Source organism: Pristiophorus japonicus, unplaced genomic scaffold (genome assembly GCF_044704955.1).
Source record: "Pristiophorus japonicus isolate sPriJap1 unplaced genomic scaffold, sPriJap1.hap1 HAP1_SCAFFOLD_515, whole genome shotgun sequence".
NCBI lineage: Eukaryota > Metazoa > Chordata > Chondrichthyes > Pristiophoridae > Pristiophorus > Pristiophorus japonicus.
In genome coordinates this window covers 399,101-420,026 of record NW_027254421.1, presented here as the reverse complement: position 1 = coordinate 420,026, position 20,926 = coordinate 399,101, and the positions used below count along the sequence as shown (strand labels likewise).

General features: G+C 50.4%; 1 protein-coding gene across 1 annotated transcript; it reads right to left on the bottom strand.

Annotated features, from left to right (window-relative positions):
* Nucleotides 1–1,042: 1,042 nt before the first annotated feature.
* LOC139253820 (protein BANP-like) lies at nucleotides 1,043–17,835 on the bottom strand (the record flags this gene model as incomplete). The annotated part of the gene is made up of 4 exons (XM_070873582.1): nucleotides 17,441–17,835; nucleotides 14,663–14,793; nucleotides 10,991–11,106; nucleotides 1,043–1,230 (listed from the first exon to the last, which is right to left on the bottom strand). Coding segments are annotated over exons 2-4 (371 nt in total), but the record flags the coding sequence as incomplete, so codon positions are not given.
* Nucleotides 17,836–20,926: the final 3,091 nt, after the last annotated feature.

The following is a 20,926-nucleotide window of genomic DNA, read 5'->3' as shown; positions in this document are numbered from 1 at the left end:
AGTGCATTGCGGGACACGGAGCCAAGGCGGGCCGGCAGAGTTCGGTACAGATCAGCCGTGATCTCCTTGAATGGAGGAATGGGCTCTGGGTGCTGAATGACCTCCTCCTCCTGCCCCTATGTTTACAGCCGGCGACAGCAGGGTTGGGCTTGGTTGCGATGACCCCCTCATGGTCGCACAGCCTGCTCACATTCATTGTTTGAGCACATACCTGGGCAATAGTCACTTGGGCGAGGTGTCAGAGGTCGGTGGCGGGGGTGGGGGCTCAGTGAGGAGAGAGCCCGTGTTCTGAGTGAGCTGGTCCCAGCTGTAATTATATCGGGCCCTGGTGGGACCACACCTGGAGTATTGTGCACAGTTTGGGTCTCCTTACCTAAGGAAGGATACACTTGCCATAGAGGGAGTGCGGTGAAGGTTCACCAGACTGATTCCTGGGATGGGGGGATTGTCCTATGAGGAGAGATTGAGTAGACTAGACCGATATTCTCCAGAGTTTAGAAGAATGAGAGGTGATCTCATTGAAAGATACAACATTCTTACCGGGCTTGACAGGGTAGATGCAGGGAGGGTGTTTCCCCCCCGGGCTGGGGAGACTAGAACCAGGGGTCACACAGTCTCAGGATAAGGGGTCCGCCATTTAGGACTGAGATGAGGAGAAACTTCTTCACTCAGAGGGGGGTGAATCTTTGGAATTCTCTGCCCCAGAGGGCTGTGGAGGCTCAGTCTTTGAGTATATTCAAGGCCGTGATCGGTAGATTTGTGGATATTAAGGGAATCGAGGGATATGGGGACAGTGCAGGAAAGTGGACCCGAGGTCGAAGGTCAGCCGTGATCTCATTGAATGGTGGAGCAGGCTCGAGGGGCCGAATGGCCGACTCCTGCTCCTGGATCTTATGTACTGAGACCCTCACACAGCAGGAAGGAGATTCGTTAAAATAAAAAACAGAAAATAAACAAGCCTCCGAACCCGAGACCGAGAGGAGCGTTTCCCAGAGATCCCACCCCACCCTCCCCAACCTCCACGGCTAAAGGCCACACCCACCTACTGCCGGTCTGCCGTTGCCCCTCAGTCGCCGTGTGCTCGGCCAGGGGCGGCCGGAACGCGTTCTGATTGGCCAGCATGTCGACCTTTGCCCTGAGGCACTTGCACTTGTCCTCCATGGAGTTGAGATTGGCTTCAATGGCATCGAGCCGGAGGCACAGTGTCTTGCTCGCCGAGTACAGGAGAGTCTGAGGGAGAGGCAACAGAACGAAACACGTCAGCGCACAGGCAGTGGGAAAACACAATCCACTTTTAACGTGGCGACTGGAAAGTGTTCCAGCCCACACTTGGAAAGCCGAGTGATGCACAGTCTCATCCTTTGTGTTCATAATCCCCCTCGATGGCCTTGCCCCTCCCAATACCAAAGCAAAATGCCACCGACGCTGGAAATCGGAAATAAAAACAGGAAAAGCTGGAAATACTCAGCGGGTCAGGCAGCATCTGTGGAGAGAGAAACAGAGTTAGTGTTTCAGGTCAACGACCTGTCATAAGATCTGGGCCTTGCTATCTCTGTAACCTCCGCTAGCCCTACAACACCACCCCCCCCCCACCCCAGGTCTCTGTGTTTCTCCACTTCTGGCCTCGTGCCCCCCTGATTGTAATCGTCCCACAATTGTCGGCCGTGCCTTCGGCTGTATGGGCCCCAATCTCTGGAATTCCCTCCCTAAACCGCTTCCTCTTCCTTTAAGTTGCTTCTTAAAACCGACCTCCTTGACCAAGCTTTTGGTCAGCTGGCCCAACATCCCCGTACGCAGCTCGGTCTCAAACTTTGCTTGATAATTGCTCCTGTGAAATGCCTTAGGATGTTTCACTCCGTTAAATGCACGGCTTTGTTGTACTCAAGTTTCTGCTGCAGGTAATTGTGCAATTGGAGATAGGGCACATTCCTGAACACTCGACCCCTGGGGCTACTCTCAGTCTCGGAGGTTATCCGAAACTTGTAACTACGCCAAACAAACTTAGTACATAATAATAGAACATACAAAGAGTAGCAGTTGCACAACACATGTGTTGCAGTAGTTAAGTTTAATTAGCTCTTGGGTAGCAGAAATTTACTAGTTTGAAAAAAGAAAGGAATGGCATATCTGTAGCACTTTTCACAACCTTAGGACGTTCAAAAGCGCTTTACAGACAATGAAATACTCCCCTCCCCCCTCCCCAAGTATAGTCACTGTTGTAATGTGGGAAACGCAGCAGCCAATTTGCGCACAGCAAGCTCCCACAAACAATGTGATAATGACCAAATCATCTGGGTTTTTTTTTAAAAAAGGGAGAAATATTGGCCCAGGACACTTGGGGAAAACTCCCCTGCTCTTCTTCCAACAGTGCCATATGATCTTTTGCGTCCACCGAGAGGGCAGACGGGGCCGCGGTTTAGCCACTCATCTGAAAGATGGCGATCCGACAGTGCAGCGCTCCCTCAGTACTTTCACTGGGAGTGTCGGCCTGGATTTGTGCTCAAGTCTCGGGAGTGGGACTCGAACCCGCGACCTTCTGACTCCAAGGCGGGAGTGCGACCCAGTGATCCACAGCTCAGTGATTCCCTGCTGGAAAGCGGGTGGGTGCAGGTTAGGCACGGTCAACGCTGGGCTCTGTTGTGCAGCAGCCCCACCCCAGATCAAACATCAGGCTTTAAAAAAAAATGTGGTTATGGGATGTGGACGTCACTGGCAAGGCCGGCATTTATTGCCCATCCCTAATTGCCCCTTGAGAAGGTGGTGGTGAGCCGCCTTCTTGAACCGCTGCAGTCCGTGTGGTGAAACATAGAAAATAGGTGCAGGATCAGGCCATTCGGCCCTTCAAGCCTGCACCACCATTCAATATGATCATGGCTGATCATTCCCTCAGTACCCCTTTCCTGCTTTCTCTCCATACCCCTTGATCCCTTTAGCCGTAAGGGCCACATCTAACTCCCTTTTGAATATATCCAATGAACTGGTCTCAACAACTCTCTGCGGTAGGGAATTCCACAGGTTAACAAATCTCTGAGTGAATAAGTTTCTCCTCATCTCGGTCCTAAATGGCTTACCCCTTATCCTTAAACTGTGTCCCCTGGTTCTGGACTTCCCCAACATCGGGAACATTCTTCCTGCATCTAACCTGTCCAATCCCGTCAGAATTTTATATGTTTCTATAAGATCCCCTCTCATTCTTCTAAATTCCAGTGAATATAAACCGAGTCGATCCAGTCTTTCTTCATATGTCAGTCCTGCCAGTCTGGTGAACCTTCGCTGCACTCCCTCAACAGCAAGAACATCCTTCCTCAGACTAGGAGACCAAAACTGAACACAATATTCCAGTTGAGGCCTCACCAAGGCCCTGTACAACTGCAGTAAGACCTCCCTGCTCCAATACTCAAATCCTCTCGCTATGAAGGCCAAAATACCATTTGCTTTCTTCACCGCCTGCTGTACCTGCAGGCCAACTTTCAATGACTGATGTACCATGACACCCAGATCTCGTTGCACCTCCCCTTTTACTAATCTGTCACCATTCAGATAATAATCTGCCTTCCTGTTTTTGCCCCCAAAGTGGATAACCTCACACTTATCCACATTATACTGCATCTGCCATGCATTTGCCCACTCACCTAACCTGTCCAAGTCACCCTGCAGCCTTTTAGCATCCTCCTCACAGCTCACACCGCCACCCAGCTTAGTGTCATCTGCTAACTTGGGAGTTACTACATTCAATTCCTTCGTCTAAATCATTAATGTATATTGTAAATATCTGTGGTCCCAGCACTGAACCTTGTGGCACCCCACTAGTCACTGCCTGCCATTCTGAAAAGGACCCGTTTATCCTGACTCTCTGCTTCCTGTCTGCCAACCAGTTCTCTATCCACGTCAATACATTACCCCCAATACCATGTGCTTTAATTTTGCACACTAATCTCTTGTGTGGTACCTTGTCAAAAGTCTTTGAAAGTCCAAATACACCACATCCACTGGTTCTCCCTTGTCCACTCTGCTAGTTACATCCTCAAAAAATTCTAGAAGATTTGTCAAGCATGATTTCCCTTTCATAAATCCATGCTGACTTGGACCGATCCTGTTACTGCTTTCCAAATGCGCTGCTATTTCATCCTTAATAATTGACGCCAACATTTTCCCCACTACCGATGTCAGGCTGTCTATAATTCCCTGTTTTCTCTCCCCCTCCTTTTTTTAAAAAGTGGGGTTACATTAGCGACCCTCCAATCCATAGGAGCTGATCCAGAGTCCATGGAATGTTGGAAAATGACCACCAATGCATCCACTATTTCTAGGGCCACTTCCTTAAGCACTCTTGGATGCAGACTTTCAGGCCCTGGGGATTTATCGGCCTTCAATCCCATCAATTTCTCTAACACCATTTCCTGACTAATAAGGATTTCCCTCAGTTCCTCCTAGACCCTCTGTCTCCTAGTATTTTCGGGAGGTTATTTGTGTCTTCCTTCGTGAGGACAGAACCAAAGTATTAGTTCAATTGGTCTGCCATTTCCTTGTTCCCCATTATGAATGCACCTGATTCTGACTGCAAGGGACCTACATTAGTCTTCACTAATCTTTTCCTCTTCACATATCTATAGATGCTTTTGCAGTCAGTTTTTATGTTCCCTGCAAGCTTTCTCCCACAGTGCTGTTAGGGAGGGAGTTCCAGGATTGTGACCCAGCGACGATGAAGGAACGGCCGATATATTCCCAAGTCGGGATGGTGTGTGACTGGGAGGGGAACGTGGAGGTGGTGGTGTTCCCATGGACCTGCTGCCCTGGTCCTTCTAGGTGGTAGAGGTCGCGGGTTTGGGAGGTGCTGCCGAAGAAACCTTGGCGAGTTGCTGCAGTGCATCTTGTAGACGGTGCACACTGCAGCCACGGTGCGCCGGTGGTGGAGGGAGTGTGTGTTGAAGGTGGTGGGTAGCGGGTCGATCGAGCGGGCTGCTTTGTTCTGGATGGTGTCGAGCTTCTAGAGTGTTGTTGGAGCTGCACTCATCCAGGCAAGTGGGGAGTGTTCCATCACACTCCTGACTTGTGCCTTGTAGATGGTGGAAAGGCTTTGGGGAGTCAGGAGGTGAGACACTCACCACAGAATACCCAGCCTCTGACCTGCTCTTGTAGCCACAGTATTTATGTGGCTGGTCCGGTTAAGTTTCTGGTCAATGGTGACCCCCAGGATGTTGATGGTGGGGGATTCGGCGATGGGAATGCCGTTGAATATCAAGGGGAAGTGGTTAAACTCTCACTTGTTGGAGATGGTCATTGCCTGACACTTGTGTGCTTGGCACTTATGAACCCAAGCCTGAATATCGTCCAGGCCTTGCTACATATGGGCTGCTTCATTATCTGAGGAGATGTGACGCACACACGTGAATAATACCTTGCGTAAATGGTAATTCAAAGGCAGCCGTACCCAGCGGAGGAATCAGCACTTTGAGGTTAGACGAGAAGGGTCCTCTTTAAGAACAAAGCACTGGCCAGTATTTCCTGCCAGTTCACACTTCTGCTTTCAACCGCGCAGGAATCTCAGCTGTCGCGGGCTCTGAATGGCATTGCTAATGTGTGCCAGCCTTTCAGCTCTGCGCCCAGGCTTACCAGTAACTGGACACAATCATAGGGTTACAACAACTTACATTTACACACCACCTTTCACATAGTAAAAGGGTCAAGGATGTCTCGGAGCAGTTACAGGACATTTTGAAGGGGGAGGGTGAACAGCCAGTTGTCGTGGTGCATATAGGTACCAGCGATATAGGTAAAAAAACGGGATGAGATCCTACAAGCTGAATTTAGGGAGCAAGGAGCTAAATTAAAAAGTAGGACCTCAAAGGTAGTAATCTCAGGATTGCTACCAGTGCCATGTGCTAGTCAGAGTAGGAATCGCAGGATAGCTCAGATGAGTGTGTGGCTTGAGGAGTGGTGCAAAAGGGAGGGATTCAAATTCCTGGGACATTGGAACTGGTTCTGGGGGAGGTGGGATCAGTACAAACCGGACGGTCTGCACCTGGGCAGGACCGGAACCAATGTCCTAGGGGGAGTGTTTGCTAGTGCTGTTGGGGAGGGGTTAAACTAATATGGCAGGGGGATGGGAACCTATGCAGGGAGACAGAGGGAAGTAGAATGGGGGCAGAAGCAAAAGATAGAAAGAAGAAAAGTAAAAGTGGAGGGCAGAGAAACCCAAGGCAAAAATCAAAAAGGGCCACATTACAGAAAATTCTAAAAGAGCAAAGTGTGTTAAAAAGACTAGCCTGGCTCTGTGCCTCAATGCGAGGCGTATTCGGAATAAGATGGACAAATTAACTGCACAGGCAGAAATGAATGAATATGATATGATTGGCATCACAGAGACATGGCTCCAGGGTGACCAAGGCTGGGAACTCAACATCCAGGGGTATTCAACATTTAGGAAGGATAGACAGAAAGGAAAAGGAGGTGGGGTGGCGTTGCTGGTTAAAGAGGAAATTAACGCAATAGTAAGGAAGGACATTAGTTTGGATGATGGTGGAATTTGTATGGATGGAGCTGCGGAATACCAAAGAGCAGAAAATGCTAGTGAGAATTGTGTACAGACCACCAAACAGTAGTAGTGAGGTTGGGGACAGCATCAAACAAGAAATTAGGGATGCGTGCAATAAAGGTACAGCAGTTATCATGGGCGACTTTAATCTACATATTGATTGGGCTAACCAAACTGGTAGCAATACGGTGGAGGAGGATTTCCTGGAGTGTATTAGGGATGGTTTTCTGGACCAATATGTTGAGGAACCAACTAGAAGGCTGGCCATCCTAGACTGGGTGATGTGTAATGAGAAAGGACTAATTAGCAATCTTGTTGTGCGAGGCCCCTTGGGGAAGAGTGACCATAATATGGTAGAATTCTTTATTAAGATGGAGTGTGACACAGTTAATTCGGAGACTAGGGTCCTGAACTTAAGGAAAGGTAACTTCGATGGTATGAGTCGTGAATTGGCTAGAATAGACTGGCAAATGATACTTAAAGGGTTGACGGTGGATAGGCAATGGCAAACATTTAAAGATCACATGGATGAACTTCAACAATTGTACATCCCTGTCTAGAGTAAAAATAAAATGGGGAAGGTGGCTCAACCGTGGCTAACAAGGGAAATTAGGGATAGTGTTAAATCCAAGGAAGAGGCATATAAATTGGCCAGAAAAAGTAGCAAACTGAGGAGTGGGAGAAATTTATAATTCAGCAGGGGAGGACAAAGGGTTTAATTAGGACGGGGAAAGTCGAGTACGAGAGGACATTGCCAGGGACATAAAAACTGAGTGCAAAAGCTTCTATAGATATGTGAATAGAAAAAGATTAGTGAAGACAAACGTAGGTCCCTTGCAGTCAGATTCGAGTGAATTTATAATGGGGAATAAAGAAATGGCAGACCAATTGAACAAATACTTCTGTCTTCACGAAGGAAGACACAAATAACCTTCCGGATGTACTAGGGGACCGAGGGTCTAGTTAGAAGGAGGAACTGAAGGATATCCTTATTAGGCGGGAAATTGTGTTAGGGAAATTGATGGGATTCAAGGCCGATAAATCCCTGGGGCCTGATAGTCTGCATCCCAGAGTACTTAAGGAAGTGGCCCTAGAAATAGTGGATCAATTGGTGATCATTTTCCAATAGTCTATCGACTTTGGATCAGTTCCTATGGACTGGAGGGTAGCTAATGTAACACCACTTTTTAAAAAAGGAGGGAGAGAGAAAACGGGTAATTATAGACCAGTTAGCCTGACATCAGTAGTGGGGAAAATGTTGGAATCAATTATTAAAGATGAAATAGCAGCGCATTTGGAAAGCAGTGACAGGATCAGTCCAAGTCAGCATGGATTTATGAAAGGGAAATCATGCTTGACAAATCTAGAATTTTTTTGAGGATGTAGCTAGTAGAGTGGACAATGGAGAACCAGTGGATGTGGTGTATTTGGACTTTCAAAAGGCTTTTGACAAGGTCCCGCACAAGAGATTGGTGTGCAAAATTAAAGCACATGGTATTGGGGATAATGTACTGATGTGGGTAGAGAACTGGTTGGCAGACAGGAAACAGAAAGTCGGGATAAACGGGTCCTTTTCAGAATGGCAGGCAGTGACTAGTGGGGTGCCGCAGGGCTCAGTGCTGGGACCCCAGCTCTTTACAATATACATTAATGATTTAGATGAAGGAATTGAGTGTAATATCTCCAAGTCTGCAGATGACACTAAACTGGGTGGCGGTGTGAGCTGTGAGGAGGATGCTAAGAGGCTGCAGGGTGACTTGGATAGGTTAGGCGAGTGGGCAAATACATGGCAGATGCAGTATAATGTGGATAAATGTGAGGTTATCCACTTTGGGGGCAAAAACACGAAGGCAGAATATTATCTGAATGGTGGCAGATTAGGAAAAGGGGAGGTGCAACAAGACCTGGGTGTCATGGTACATCAGTCATTGAAAGTTGGCATGCAGGTACAGCAGGCGGTGAAGAAGGCAAATGGTATGTTGGCCTTCATAGCGAGAGGATTTGAGTATAGGAGCAGGGAGGTCTTACTGCAGTTGTACAGGGCCTTAGTGAGGCCTCACCTGGAATATTGTGTTCAGTTTTGGTCCCTAATCTGAGGAAGGACATTCTTGCTATTGAGGGAGTACAGCGAAGGTTCACCAGACTGATTCCCGGGATGGCTGGACTGACATATGAGGAAAGACTGGATCGACTGGGCCTGTATTCACTGGAGTTTAGAAGGATGAGAGGGGATCTCATAGAAACATATAAAATTCCAATGAACTGAACAAGTTAGATGCAGGAAGAATGTTCCCAATGTTGGGAAAGTCCAGAACCAGAGGACACAGTCTAAGGATAAGGGGTAGGCCATTTAGGACCGAGATGAGGAGAAATTTCTTCACTCAGAGAGTTGTTAACTTGTGAAATTCTCTGCTGCAGAGTTGTTGATGCCAGTTCATTGGATGTATTCAAGAGGGAGTTAGATATGGTCCTTACAGCTAAAGGGATCAAGGGGTATGGAGAGAAAGCAGGAAAGGGGTACTGAGGTGAATGATCAGCCATGATCTTATTGAATGGTGGTGCAGGCTCGAAGGACCGAATGGCCGACTCCTGCACCTATTTTCTATGTTTCTACGTCTCACGGTGCATTACAGCTGCGATTATCAAACAAAATTTGACACCGAGCCACATAAGGAGATATTAGGATAGATGGAAGAGGTAGGTTTTAAGGAGTGTCCTAAAGGAGGAGGGAGAGGTGAGGTTTAGGGAGGGAGTTTGAGAGCTTAGCGCCTCGGCAGCTGAAGGTACGGCCGCTAATGGTGGAGCGATTAAAATCGGGGGGATGCGCAAGAGGCCAGAATTGGAAGAGCGCCGATTATCTCGGAGGGTTGGAGGAGCTTACAGAGATAGGGAGGGGCGAGGCCATGGAAGGATTCGAACACAAGGATGAGAATTTTTTAAATCGAGGCGTTGCCGGACCAGGATCCAATGTAGGTGGGCGAGCACAGAGGTGACGGGCAACGTTCCTGTTAAGCTGTGCAGCCAAGCAACGGTCTGGAGGTCCCGTGCAGACTGCTCACCGCCTTTGCAATGAAAGAAAACTTGAATGGGCTGCACAGCCTGTTAAAGGGTTTGTGCACAGAAAAATAAATTAGAGGATACATTGGTGATAGGCGCAAATGTATTTGCTTCATGGGTTCTTTGGTTAATAATTCATAGCAACATATTGCTATTATGAACTAGTGGGTTTATTAACAAAGTAAGAACATTAGAAATAGGAGCAGGAGTTGGCCATATGGCCCCTCGAGCCTGCTCTGCCATTTAATACGATCATGGCTGATCCGATCATAGACTCGAGTCCACTTCCCTGCCCGCTCCCCATAACCCCTTATCGGTTAAGAAACCATCGATCACTGTCTTAAGTTTATTCAATGACCCGGCTTCCACAGCTCTCTGAGGCAGCGAGTTCCACAGATTTACAACCCTCAGAGAAGAAATTCCTCCTCATCTGTTTTAAGTGGGCGGCCCCTTATTCTAAGATCATGCCCTCTAGTTCTAGTCTCCCCCATCAGTGGAAACATCCTCTCTGCATCCACCTTGTCGAGCCCTCTCATTATCTTATACGTTTTGATAAGGTCACCTCTCATTCTTCTGAATTCCAATGAGTAGAGGCCCAACCTACTCAACCTTTCCTCATAAGTCAACCCCCTCATCTCCGGAATCAACCTAGTGAACCTTCTCTGAACAGCCTCCAAAGCAAGTATATCCTTCCTTAAATACGGAGACCAAAACTGCACGCAGTACTCCAGGTGTGGCCTCACCAATACCCTGTACAGTTGTAGCAGGACTTCCCTGCTTTTATATTCCATCCCCTTTGCAATAAAGGCCAAGATACCATTGGCCTTCCTGATCACTTGCTGTACCTGCAGACTAACCTTTTATGTTTCCATGCACAAGGACCCCCAGGTCCCTCTGTACAGCAGCACTTTGCAATCTTTCTCCATTTAAATTATAATTTGCTCTTCGATTTTTTTTTCTGCCAATCACACGACACATTACCAGTCCGTCCACCGGGCTCACAACCACCTGCCTCATCGTGGATCCCCCGAACCCAACTGGCTGGGGTTTTATTGAGTCTTGTGAACATCACGTGACTGCTAAGCCACACCCACCTCAAAAAGCTCCACAAACAGGTGCATACATTACAAACGGGACTTAGTGCGAATTAGGATATGGGCAGCATTTTGGATGAGCTTAAGTTTATGGCGCATGGAAGATGGGAGTCCAGCCAGGAGTGTGTTGGAATAGTGAAGAATGGACAGACTGTGTCCGAGCCAGGATTTAACCCCAGGTCCCAGAGCATGAAAGGTCAGTGTCTGCCCCATTGCCCACAGCCAGTCTCCTATGATCACTTGAGTTTTATGGGGTACAATACTGTGCCTCAGAGAGAACAAGCCCAGATAATTGTCGCTGTACCTGAATACTGTCCTCTCCCTCCTCCGATTCCTGGAGTTCAACTTCCACTCTCCGACGTTTTCCTGTGGGATTCGAGTCGTCATGTTCGGCAATTTGGGAGCTTTGCTGTATGGCTGCTGAGAAAACAAAAGTATGATCACTGGGACAGAATGGAAAGGGAATAAGTCCATTGGAACCGTGTACAGTGGGGGAGTCAATGGAAGGGGTTTGATCCATTGGGATAACAGACAGGGATTACTTGACTGTGTGGGAAGGGACTAGGTTTATTGGGATTGTGCAGAATGGGAGCGAATGGGAAGGGGTTCGGTCCATTGGGATAACAGACAGGGATTACGACTGTGTGGGAAGGGACTAGGTTTATTGGGATTGTGCAGAATGGGAGTGAATGGGAAGGGGTTCGGTCCATTGGGATAACAGACAGGGATTACGACTGTGTGGGAAGGGACTAGGTTTATTGGGATTATGCCGAATGGGAGTGAATGGGAAGGTTTTGGATCCATTGGGACTGTATACAATGGGAGTGGATGGGAAGGGATTTGGTCCATTGGAATTGCATAGAATGGGAATGGCTGGGAAGGGGTTGGGCCCATTGGGATTGTGGAAGTGAATGGGAAGGGTTTGGGTCACATAAGACCAAGAACAAAAGAAATAGGAGCAGGAGTCGCCCATTTGACCCCTCAATCCTGCTCCACCATTCAATAAGATCACGGCTGATCCGATCATGGACTCAGCTCCACTTCCCCGCCCGCTCCCCATAACCCTTCACTCCCTATCGTTCAAAAATCTGTCTAACTCCGCCTTAAATATATTCAATGACCCAGCCTCCACAGCTCTCAGGGGCAGAGAATTCCACAGATTTACAACCCTCCGAGAGAAGAAATTCCTCCTCATCTCAGTTTTAAAATGGGTGGCCCCTTATTCTGAGACTATGCCCCCTAGTTCTAGATTCCCCTATGAGTGGAAATACACTCTCTGCATCCAACTTGCCCACCCTCTCATTATCTTATACGTTTCGATAAGATCACCTTTCGTTCTTCTGAGCTCCATTAAGCATAGACCAAACCTGCTCAACCTATCTTCCGAAGTCAAACCCCTCATCTCCGGAATCAACCTAGTGAACCTTCTCTGAACAGCTTCCATTGGGATTGTGTACAATGGGAGTTAATGGGAAGGGGTGGATGAGGGGGCCCAACAAGGTGGATGCAGCGAGGGTGAGATGTATGGTGCCCATTGCCTCCTATTGGAAAGTGTGTGTCTCAGAGAACTTGGGGCGAAGGCAGGATTGAGAGACACAAGTCCTCAGGGTAGAAAAGCCTCATTGTCAGGCCTCACACACGAAGGGTGTGCCACTGGGGTCCCTGCTGACTTTTGCCCCCTCCTTAACCTAGTGAGTGCCGAGACCCAATTGTAACCCTCAACCCCGGCTGGAGGTTGAACCTGGCGTGCGAGGCTCAAATTAAAGCCCTCGTCAGCTGTGGCTCAGTGGGTAGCAGTCTCGCCTCCGAGTCAGAAGGTTGTGGGTTCAAGTCCCACTCCAGGGACTTGAGCACAAAAAAATCTAAGTTGACACTCCAGTGCAGTGCTGAGGGAGCGCTGCACTGTCGGAGGTGCCGTCTTTTGGATGAGACGTTAAACCGAGGCCCCGTCTGCTCTCTCAGGTGGACGTAAAAGATCCCACGGCCACTATTTCGAAGAAGAGCAGGGGGGAGTTATCCCCTGTGTCCTGGGGCCAATATTTATTCCTCAATCGACATAACAAAAAAAACAAATTATCTGGTCATTATCACATTGCTGTGTGTGGGAGCTTGCTGTGCGCAAGTTGGCTGCCGCGTTTCCTACATTGCAACAGTGACTACACTCCAAAAGTACTTCATTGGCTGTAAAGCGCTTCGAGACGGTCCGGTGGTCGCGAAAGGCGCTATATAAATGCAGGTCTTTCTTTCTATTTCTTAACATCCTCCCCATGCAGACATCAGGTAACAAGACAAGTCAGCAACGAAACCGTGGGCCTTTCCTGCAGCTCAGTGTCACCCGATCGCACGGCTGAATTTTTACAGCCTGCCTGGCTTTGTGACGAGGCCAATACTGAAAGATTTTTTTCTCTCGAAGGGATGACTCGATTAAGATTATGAAAGGGTTGAGATAGGGTAGACATTGGGAAGCTGTTTTCGATTGTGGGAGAGACCAGAACTAGGGGGCTGTAAATATATGATTAGTCAATAATAAATCCAATAGGGAATTCAGGAGAAACTTCTTTACCCAGAGAGTGGTGAGAATGTGGAACTCACTGCCACAGGGAGGGGTTGAGGCAAATAACATAGATGCATCTAAGGGAAAGCTGAATAAGTACATGAGGGCAAGGGATATACTTGCCATTGAGAGAGTGTAACGAAGGTTCACCAGACTGATTCCTGGGATGGGGGGATTGTCCTATGAGGAGAGATTGAGTAGACTGGGCCGATATTCTCTAGAGTTTAGAAGAATGAGAGGTGATCTCATTGAAACATATAACGTTCTTACAGGGCTTGACAGGGGAGATGCCGAGAGGGTGTTTCCCCCGGGCTGGGGAGTCTAGAACCAGGGGTCACAGTCTCAGAATAAGGGATCGGCCATTTAGGACTGAGATGAGGAGAAACTTCTTCACTCAGAGGGTGGTAAATCTTTGGAATTCTCTGCCCCAGAGGGCTGTGGAGGCTCAGTCTTTGAGTATATTCAAGGCCGAGACCGATAGATTTTTGGATATTAAGGGAATCGAGGGATATGGGGACAGTGCAGGAAAGTGGAGCTGAGGTCGAAGATCAGCCGTGATCTGATTGAATGGCGGAGCAGGCTCGAGGGGCCGAATGGCCGACTCTTGCTCCTATTTCTTATGTTATATAAAGGAATTGAAGGTTGTGCTGATAAGGTGAGATGAAGCAGGGTGGGAGATGGTGCGGGACATGGTTTCAAGGTGGTTGGTGGAAGGTTCAGAGTGGATTTGAGGGAGGGGGCCTTCTTTACGCAGAGGGCTGTGGGGGTCTGGAACTCACTGCCTGGAAGGGTGGTGGATGCAAAAACCCTCACCACATTTAAAAGATGGTTGGATGGGCACTTGAAGTGCAGTGACCTGCTGGGTTACGGACCTAGAGCGAATTGGGATTAGACTGGATAACCTCCTGTTGGCTGGCGCAGATACGATGGCAAGTACTGCAGCGAATCAAATACGGCCAGGGTGATCTCCTGGACTAATTCCGATCGCTTGGATGGGTCGGAGAGGAATTTTCCCAGATTTTTTCCCCCCCCATTGGCCTGGGTTTTTAATCTGCTTGTTGCCTCTCCCAGGAGATCTCCAGTTGGGGTGGAGTGTAGAATGTTTCAGTACAAGGGGTGTCGCAGTTGTGTGAGGCAGACTGGTTGGGCTGGGTGCTCTTTACCTTTCCGTCATTGTTCACAGGTTTATATGTAACCTTTAGGTCTGCTGACCGAGGGCCGTGCGGCTCTTTGTCGGCCGGTGCGGACACAATGGGCCGGAATGGCCTCCTTCTGTGCTGTAAATTTCCATGAGGGGAGGAGGCTCGAGTGGAGACCAGGTGGGCCGAATGAGCTGTTTGTGTGCCGTTAAATCTCTGCCATGCTACGCAACAGTTACTGAACACTCTGAAGACCAGATCTTATCGAGGGGCCAACACGTACCATCGGCTTCCGACGTGAATTCTCGCACTGCGATCTCCACCATCTCTGCCAGCGGCTGGTCCGCCATTTCACGGCCCGGCACCTGGGGTCACCGATCCGGCAAACAGCCTCGACGGGAAGGACTGAGGCAGCTGCATGCGGGAAGAAAATAACGGATTATGAAACTGGGTTCCAGCGACGCACCTTATCCGGCAGTATGTCGGCAGCTCTCCGAATCTCACACCCATCCCCCTCGGCTATTAGCCCATGGCTCTGCCTCTTCCTGTCCACCAACTCCATCCCTCTCCCTGGCCACCGTCGCAGGCTGAACCAGACTGTTCACGACCTCGCCGTCCTATTTGACCCCGAGCTGATCTTTCGACCCTATATCCTCCATCACTGAGAGTGCCTACTTCCACCTCCGTAACATCGCCCGTCTCCGCCCCTGCCTCAGCTGCTGCTGAAACTCCCATCCATGCCTTTGTTACCTCTGAACTTGACTCTTCCAATGCTCGGACAGCCATCTTCCACCCTCCATAAACTTCAACTCATCCAAAACTCGGCTGCCCGTATCCTAACTCGCACCAAGTCCCACTCACCCATCACCCCCTGTGCTCGCTGACCTACATTAGCTCCCAGTCCGGCAATGTGTCAGCTGTGTCTCAGTGGGCAGCACTCTCGCCTCTGAGTCAGACGGTCGTGGGTTCAAGTCCCACTCCAGGGACTTGAGCACAAAAATCTAGGCTGACACTCCCAGTGCAATGCTGAGGGAGTGCTGCACTGACGGAGGTGCCGTCTTTCAGATGAGACGTAAAAGATCCCGCAGCAATATTTCAAAGAAGAGAAGGGGAGTTATTCCCGGTGTCCTGGGCCCAATGTTTGCGTCTCAATCAAAAACAGTAGAACAGATTATCTGGTCATTATCACATTGTTCGGTGTGGGAGCTTGCTGTGCGCAAATTGGCTGCCACGTTATCCACCTGAGGGCAGACTCAGTTTAACATCTCATCTGAAAGACAGCACCTCCAACAATGCTGCGCTCCCTCAGCACTGCACTGGTCAGCCTAGATTTACGTGCTCTTCCCAGGATTTCCTAGTTGGAGAATGCACTGGTACATCCCATTCCAGCAGGTGCATTACCCGACATAACATCGAATCAACCCAACTCCAACAGCAGTTCAACTCAACCCCACCAACCCCAGCTCAACTCAACCCCACCAACCCCAGCTCAACTCAACCCCACCAACCCCAGCTCAACTCAACCCCACCAACCCCAGCTCAACTCAACCCCACCAACCCCAGCTCAACTCAACCCCACCAACCCCAGCTCAACTCAACCCCACCTCAACTCAACCCCCGACCCCAGCTCAACTCAACTCCAACTCAACTCAACCCCACCAACCCCAGCTCAACTCAACCCCACCAACCCCAGCTCAACTCAACCCCAGCTCAACTCAACCCCCGACCCCAGCTCAACTCAACTCCAACTCAACTCAACCCCACCAACCCCAGCTCAACTCAACCCCACCAACCCCAGCTCAACTCAACCCCACCAACCCCAGCTCAACTCAACCCCACCAACCCCAGCTCAACTCAACCCCACCAACCCCAGCTCAACTCAACCCCACCAACCCCAGCTCAACTCAACCCCACCAACCCCAGCTGAACTCAACCCCCGACCCCAGCTCAACTCAACTCCAACTCAACTCAACCCCACCAACCCCAGCTCAACTCAACCCCAGCTCAACTCAACCCCACCAACCCCAGCTCAACTCAACCCCAGCTCAACTCAACCCCCGACCCCAGCTCAACTCAACCCCACCAACCCCAGCTCAACTCAACCCCAGCTCAACTCAACCCCACCAACCCCAGCTCAACTCAACCCCAGCTCAACTCAACCCCACCAACCCCAGCTCAACTCAACCCCACCAACCCCAGCTCAACTCAACCCCACCAACCCCAGCTCAACTCAACCCCAGCTCAACTCAACCCCCGACCCCAGCTCAACTCAACCCCCGACCCCAGCTCAACTCAACCCCCGACCCCAGCTCAACTCAACCCCACCAACCCCAGCTCAACTCAACCCCCGACCCCAGCTCAACTCAACCCCACCAACCCCAGCTCAACTCAACCCCACCAACCCCAGCTCAACTCAACCCCAACTCAACTCAACCCCACCAACCCCAGCTCAACTCAACCCCCGACCCCAGCTCAACTCAACCCCAGCTCAACTCAACCCCACCACAACTCAACCCCACCAACCCCAGCTCAACTCAACCCCCGACCCCAGCTCAACTCAACTCCAACTCAACTCAACCCCAGCTCAGCTCAACCCCAGCTCAACTCAACCCCACCAACCCCAGCTCAACTCAACCCCACCTCAGCTCAACCCCAGCTCAACTCAACCCCACCAACCCCAGCTCAACTCAACCACTGAGCCCAGTTCAGCCCCCACCCCAGACTCCCGGCTCGGCTCAAACTCCCGACCCCGGCTTGGCTCAACACCCGACCCCGGCTTGGCTCAACACCCGACCCCGGCTTGGCTCAACCCTTGACCCCGGCTTAACCGAACCCGTGACCCTGGCTCAACCCCTGACCCCGGCTTGGCTCAACACCCGACCCCGGCTTGGCTCAACCCTTGACGCCGGCTTAACCGAACCCGTGACCCTGGCTCAACCCCTGACCCCGGCTCGACCCAACCGAACCCCCTCCTCCCTCCCATCCCCAACAGAGCAACTTGGCTGAACTTCCCAACACCCCGACCCAGCCACCCACCAAGTCTCACGAGACTTGCACCTACCTGCCGTCAAGTCCCGGGGGCTGAAGGGTGGGGGCGGGGCTAAGGCCGGTGCCGTGCGCCTGCGCTCCCGAGGGGCGGGACTCCCGAGCGAGGGGGCGGGGCACACTCCGCGTGCCACCAATCAGCGCAGCCCTAGCGCCGCTGTGCCATTGGCCGGCCGCTGTGACCGACAGGCGGAGCGGTTGGAGGCGGGCCCGAAAAAACAAAACCCGAATCTGTTGTTGGTTTCAATCGAGCGGCGGGACTTTTAATTGTTTTTTTTTTTCTTATGTCGTCCGGTGAGCAGCTCGGGGGTAAAGCGCTCGAGGAGCCGCCGCCGCCGCCGCCGCCGCCATGACCATCCGGGGCCTCCGCTCCTCCGCTGTTGTTCGCTGGCCGTCCGTCTGCCCCCTACAAAGATGGCGGCGGCTTTCTCCAACTCTGATTGGCTGGGGTTGGTGGGGGGGGGGGGGGCAACAGTCAATCGCCGTCCTGACCAATCGCGGCAGCTTCGCTCGGCCGCCGAGCCAATCGGACGCGGCCAGCCGCCGAGCCAATCGGACGCGGCCAGCCGCCGAGCCAATCGGACGCGGCCAGCCGCCGGGCCAGCCGCCGACCTCTTCTTTCTCTCTCATTGGCCGGACGTGAGCGACCAATCGGGCAGCCGGTTAGTTTTCTTTTTGTTCCTGGACGAGCGCCCTGCCATTGTCTTTGGCTCTGTGATTGGCTGGAGGGGCTCCAGCGATGATCTCGGGTCTGTTGGGTTGGTGGGGGGGAAGACAACAACAACAAAAAAAGCCTTCTGCCACCCAATTGGTTCAGGCGGCAGCTCCCTGGCCCCACCGCCTCTCAACCAATCAGGTGAGCTGGGCTGCCATTGGTACTGAGCCCCACACACAGCAGAAAGAACCCAAAGTTGGTCCTGGGGGAGGGGCTACAATTGGCCTCAGTACCTGCTGGGTTGGACAAAGGAAATGTTAGCCTGGATCCCAGTGATTCCTGCTGGAAAGTGCAGTAAGGGCTGCACTGCAGTACCCCAAGGCCGAATAACCTGCCATCGCAACGCTTCAGTGTCTGAGGCTCAGACGTGAAGAACAGGACTTACATAGAAATTAGGTGCAGGAGTAGGCCATTCGGCCCTTCGAGCCTGCACCACCATTCAATAAGATCATGGCTGATCATTCCTTCAGTACCCCTTTCCTGCTTTCTCTCCATACCCCTTGATCCCTTTAGCCGTAAGGGCCATATCTAACTCGCTCTTGAATATATCCAATGAACTGGCCTCAACAACTCTCTGCGGCAGGGAATTCCACAGGTTAACAACTCTCTGAGTGAAGAAGTTTCTCCTCATCTCAGTCCTAAATGGCTTACCCCTTATCCTTAGACTGTGTCCCCTGGTTCTGGACTTCCCCAACATCGGGAACAATCTTCCTGCATCTAACCTGTCCCGTCCTGTCAGAATTTTATACGTTTCTATGAGATCCCCTCTCATCCTTCTAAACTCCAGTGAATACAGGCTCATTCCATCCAGTCTCTCCTCATATGTCAGTCCAGCCATCCTGGGAATCAGTCTGGTGAACCTTCGCTGCACTTCCTCAATAGCAAGAACGTCCTTCCTCAGATTAGGAGACCAAAACTGAACACAATATTCCAAGTGAAGCCTCACCAAGGCCCTGTACAACTGCAGTAAGACCTCCCTGCTCCTATACTCAAATCCCCTAGCTATGAAGGCCAACATGCCATTTGCCTTCTTCACCGCCTGCTGTACCTGCATGCCAACTTTCAATGACTGATGGACCATGACACCCAGGTCTCGTTGCACCTCCCCTTTACCTAATCTGACGCCATTCAGATAATATTCTGCCTTCGTGTTTTTGTCCCCAAAGTGGATAACCTCACATTTATCCACATTATACTGCATCTGCCATGTATTTGCCCACTCACCTAACCTGTCCAAGTCCCCCTGCAGCCTCTTAGCATCCTCCTCACAGCTCACACCGCCACCCAGCTTAGTGTCATCTGCAAACTTGGAGATATTACACTCAATTCCTTCATCTAAATCATTAATGTATATTGTAAATAGCTGTGGTCCCAGCACTGAGCCCTGCGGCACCCCACTAGTCACTGCCTGCCATTCTGAAAAGGACCCGTTTATCCCGACTCTCTGCTTCCTATCTGCTAACCAGTTCTCTATCCACGTCAGTACATCACCCTCAATACCATGTGCTTTAATGTTGCACACCAATCTCTTGTGTGGTTGAGATGGCAGAGGCACTTGCCCGGATCCTAACGCGCACCATCTTAATTTCCACCATCATAACATCGCCCGCCTCCGCCCCTGCCTCAGCTCATCTGCTGCTGAAGCCCTCATCCATGCCTTTGTTACCTCTCGACTTGACTATTCCAACGCACTCCTGGCTGGCCTCCCACATTCTACCCCACGTAAACTTGAGCTCATCCAAAACTCGGCAGTCCGTGTCCTAACTCGCACCAAGTCCCGCTCACTCATCACCCCCTGTGCTCGCTGCCCCGTGTCCTAACTCACACCAAGTCCCGCTCACCCATCACCCCCTGTGCTCGCTGACTTACATTGGCTCCCGGTTAAGCAACGCCTTAATTTAAAAATTCACATCCTTATTTTCAAATCCCTCCATGGCCCTCGTCCCTCCCTATCTCTGTAATCTCCCCCAGCCCCATAACCCCCCCCGAGATGTCTGCGCTCCTCTAATTCTGCCCTCCTGAGCATCCCTGATTATAATCGCTCAACCATCGGTGGCTGTGCCTCCTGTTGCCTGGGTCCCAAGCTGTGGAACTCCCTCCCTAAACCTCTCCGCCTCTCTACCTCTCTTTCCTCCTTCAAGACGCTCCTTAAAACCGATCTCTGGGGAACACCACTGTATTACTTCCCCCAGTTCAAAAAACAACCGTTCACCAATAATCTGTTTCCTTTCACATAGCCAATTTCATATCCATGCTGCCACTGTCCCTTTTATTCAACTTGCTGTCAAGCCTATTGTGTGGCACTTTATCAAACATCTTTTAGAAGTCCATGTACACCACGTCAACCGCATTGCCCTCATCAACCCTCTATGTTTCTTCTTCAAAAAACTCAAATCAAGTTAGTCAAACACAATTTGTGTTTAACAAATCCGTGCTGGCTTTCCTTAATTAAGCCACACGTCCAAATTACTGTTAATTCTGTCCTGGATTATCATTTCTAAAAGCTTCCCTGCTACCACGATCAAACTGACTGGCTTGTAGTTGCTCCGTTTATCTTTATAACCTTTTTTGAACAATTCTCCAGTCCACTGGCACCACTCCCGTATCTAAGGATATTGGAAGATTACGGTCAGTACCTCTGCAATTTCCACCTTAACTTCCCTCAGCATCCGAGGATGCATTCCATCCGGTCCTGGTGACTTATCTACTTCAAGTGCAGCCAGCCTCTTAACAAAGTTTATCTCATCCAGTATCTCCACTGCCTCCTCTTTCACTATGTCTGTTGCA